We start from the raw sequence: 4164 nt of genomic DNA, 5'->3' as shown, positions 1-4164 counted from the left end.
ATCTTCTGGCTCTCATTATAAGATACCAATGTATGAGCCCAGACAAAACACACACACACACACACACACACACACACACACACACACACACACACACACACATGTATGAGCCCAGTCAAAAAAAGCAAAGCAGTCATTTTCATTCAAATTGCTCTGAAGTCTCTCGCCACAACCTGCACGCTACGTTACTCAGCGGGGCCGCAATGCATTCCAGCATAATTACCACAGGCGCATCTCAAGATGTGTGTGTGTGTGTGTGTGTGTGTGTGTGTGTGTGTGTGTGTGTGTGTGTGTGTGTGTGTGTGTGTATCTCAAGATGCCTTTAATGTAGACACCAGATGGAGATGGGGTGTGCTACTAAGATATCAAAAGGGCTGCTAATGGGTAGAAGATGGTGTTGGGGCACACAACGCTTCCCAGCCAATTAGAGCTATGTATTCATTTTTCTTCTACACAGCGCTCATTGACGTCTTACAACACCAATTTACAATGCTTGGTTCAGCTTCATTTGTGGCTTATTGTGTGTGTGTGTGTGTGTGTGTGTGTGTGTGTGTCTGTGTCTGTGTCTGTGTCTGTGTCTGTGTCTGTGTCTGTGTCTGTGTCTGTGTCTGTGTCTGTGTCTGTGTCTGTGTGTGTGTCTGAACACAGTTTGCATAGCAAATTGGTAATGGCCTCACTGGTGAAGTATTAGAGAGTAAGCCATCTGTGCGAGATGAGAACAGAAATAGAGAAATGTATTATAATCATCCATCCAGTCATAATCATCCATCCACTCCACTCACACACACACACAAGCGAGCCATCTATTACAGGTCTAATGTGACCAAGCTCTTCACACCTCATAAATGTCTTGTCATTTCAAAGCTGAGACCCCACCTACAGTGAAAACCCTTTTGGGGTCTTGCTGGGTGTCCCCCACCCACACACAGACACAGACACCCACACACCCAAACCATGTGAGTGACCTTTCCCGACTTAGGGTCTTGTCATTAGGGTGTGTGTGTGTGTATGTGTGTGTGTGTGTGTGTGTGTGTGTGTGTGTGTGTGTGTGTGTGTGTGTGTGTGTGTGTGTGTGAGAGAGAGAGAGATTTGTGTGACCTTTTCAGTTTTGTTTCCAGGGGTGATTATCAAGAGGAAAAGCGGGGAGATCCCGTGTCCACTCGCAGTGGAGGCCTTCGCCGCACACCTCAGCTACATCTGCAAATACGACGACAAGTACAGCAAGTGAGTCTTAGACCCTTTCAATTACACACATCAAGTACAGCAAGTGAGTCTTAGACCCTTTCAATTACACACATCAAGTACAGCAAGTGAGTCTTAGACCCTTTCAATTACACACATCAAGTACAGCAAGTGAGTCTTAGACCCTTTCAATTACACACATCAAGTACAGCAAGTGAGTCTTAGACCCTTTCAATTACACACATCAAGTACAGCAAGTGAGTCTTAGACCCTTTCAATTACACACATCAAGTACAGCAAGTGAGTCTTAGACCCTTTCCATTACACACATCAAGTACAGCAAGTGAATGTTGAGCCTCAGACCCTTTCAACCTTTACCCCTGCTGCCTTCTGGTACGATGGTGCCCTTACATGCATGGCGGGGAATGCACTATACGCCCCGTAACATAACATAGGCATAGCTTGCTGTTAGATATCATAGCAAGCTAATGGTTCAGCCTCAGTTGTTTAAATGGGTAGCCTATGTTTAAAGCACACAGAGGGCTAGCATAACATGCTAATGAGTATGCTGGTGCTTCACATGCTATGGTACCGTGATCCTGTGGGAGGCATCCAAATCAGATATGCAAAAAAGCACACAGCCTGGTGTTCATTCATTGGTCATCTGCTTTTTATGTAAAAACAAAAAACCTTGTGACACAAGACCATAGTGGCCTGATGACTGTTCTATACTAATGTCTCCCTGGGTTGTTCTGGATGTAGGGAGTTTTGTTTGAGTATCCCTGTCCTGCTAGCGGCAGTTCTAAATGTGTGCGATATCATCCAACATGGCAATATTTAGCACTGAGCTGTACCTGTAAGCAACAAGAAGATATCTGCAATCACAAACATCCAGCTGACATTTACCCAGATATTAAGAAGGGAGTTTGACAGAGTCCTTTGTAAATGTTATTGGGATCAATTATATTTTGGGCTCCAAGTGTGTGTTTGAATTGTTTGAATGTCAGTATGCACGACTGATATTAAGGAGTCATTTATAAGTTTATCTTTTTTTCTTAAGCTTGGACAAGAGATGATCCACCTTGTCAGTACATGAGAAGACACATACCATAATATTTAAGGCCATTGTGCACTAGCTTATTATGTCCAGGCAACAGAAGAGAATAAGTCTGCAATTGCTTTGTGTTGTTGTTGCAGAAATTAAGAGGAGGGATATTGACAGGAGACATTTGTATTTTTCTTTTTGTCTGAACAACTGGCATGCGTTAACACCAGTTGCACAGATAACGCAGCACGGTGCTAATTAAGACTAAACGCAGGCTCAGTAGGCACCGTGGTAACCTGCCGTACGGAGCAGAGAGACCATCACTTACCGTCTGTCTAACCTTTCCTTGTCTCTAATTCATCTCAGCAGTAATTAGATGGTATTATTCAGCATTGGCCTCCCTAGATTGCTCTCTCAACACCGTGAATCAGTGTGCACACACACACACACACACACACATCTGTGCATAATGCTCAGGGGTAATAATGGGACGAAGGCACTGCTTGGCCAAAGATCAATCAAGATTCAAGATCCAAAGATCAAGATTCAATCTTTTGGCTTCGATAATCATAAACATTGTCCAATGATTATTGATCTATTTCATTTTTTATAGAAATAAATAGGCAACCCCTTAATTTTCTAAGTTGCGAAGACAACTAAGGAAGCACTACTGAATGGAGCCGTATAAGCATGCCTGTTTGGGGACGGAAAATTGAATTGTCTTCTCATAACAAATTAACAGGCAAATAATTCAAGGCACATTGAATCAAAATGAGATGGTTTATTTCACACACCTTCCCATGAGAGATGTTTTGTGTAGCGCATATAGAACAACACGCTTATCTTAAATGTTAAAAAAAACGTTACGGAAGTCCACATAAAATCAGAACATGTTTGTGAACGAGAATGAGTCTTCTCATAACAAATGAACAGGCAAATTATTTCAGCAAAACATAAATGTGGGCACATTGAATCTGAATCACCTCGACCTGTTCGGTCATGCCGGGAAATATCAAACTTCAGGTTTGGCGTATCAACCACGCTTTCGCTCGGTCGATACGTTAAAGCCTCTGATATTTCCCGGCATGACCTCACTCTCGGTTCGTAAGTAGTTATTATTAAACGGCTATTTAGAATGTTGCTGTTTATCCCATGTTCTCTTTGTTTTTCTGTAGGTACTTTATCTTCCACAAACCTAACAAGACCTGGCAGCAGGTGTTCTGGCTGACCATAAGCATTGCCATAAACAACGCCTACATCCTGTACAAGATGTCCGACGCGTACCACGTGAAGCGCTACAGCAGGGCACAGTTTGGTGAGCGGCTGGTCAGGGAACTGCTGGACTTGGACGACTGTTCACCTACGCAGTAGAAGTGACCACCATCCTATCTCTCTCTCTCTCACACACACACACACACATACACGTACACACACACACACACACACACTGTCACACACCAACATACAGCATATGCATACACTCATTTAACTTCACTAAGACACTCAAAAGTGTAAACTAAATGTTTGCGTCCCTCTACTTACTTACTTTATGATTGTCATCAGTCGTTTAACGCAAGCCGCGCCAAGTCTGGATGGCATAGACGGGGGGGGGACCGACTGACCAGAGATCAGGAACGGAGGCTCTGTACCAAGACCTCTGGCGTCTCACGTGTCACGTCACAACTTTAATGTCACAGACTGCATGCTAAAGCTAAAAACCCTCCTTCATGCGTGCTGTTCCATGTGCCCGTGTGTTAACGTGCAATGATCGTTTCAAAAAGTGGAATCCTGTGGTGTTAGTTAATTACTCGCACTGTGGCTGTGAAGAGGAGAACAGGAGAGAAAAAAAAAAGGACAGCCATCAGTGACTGCCCTCCCTCTGTGAATAGTAATATGATCCCCACAGTAGAAACACCCCCCTCCTGTTCATCCAGTAT

At 43.7% G+C, this 4164-nt stretch overlaps 1 protein-coding gene across 1 annotated transcript in view; it reads left to right on the top strand.

The window, feature by feature from the left end:
- The window catches only part of pgbd5 (piggyBac transposable element derived 5), a gene marked incomplete at both ends in the record, with an annotated part of 32019 nt that extends 28421 nt beyond the window's left edge, over positions 1-3598 (top strand). The window contains 2 exons of the mRNA XM_080848631.1: positions 1119-1224; positions 3403-3598. Of these exons, the coding sequence (XP_080704757.1) occupies positions 1119-1224; positions 3403-3598 (302 nt within the window). The remainder of the gene's footprint in view (positions 1-1118; positions 1225-3402) is intronic.
- Positions 3599-4164: the final 566 nt, after the last annotated feature.

This window comes from Sprattus sprattus, assembly GCF_963457725.1.
Source record: "Sprattus sprattus genome assembly, chromosome: 12".
Taxonomy (NCBI): Eukaryota; Metazoa; Chordata; class Actinopteri; order Clupeiformes; family Clupeidae; genus Sprattus; species Sprattus sprattus.
This window is presented reverse-complemented; position numbering and strand designations above follow the sequence as displayed.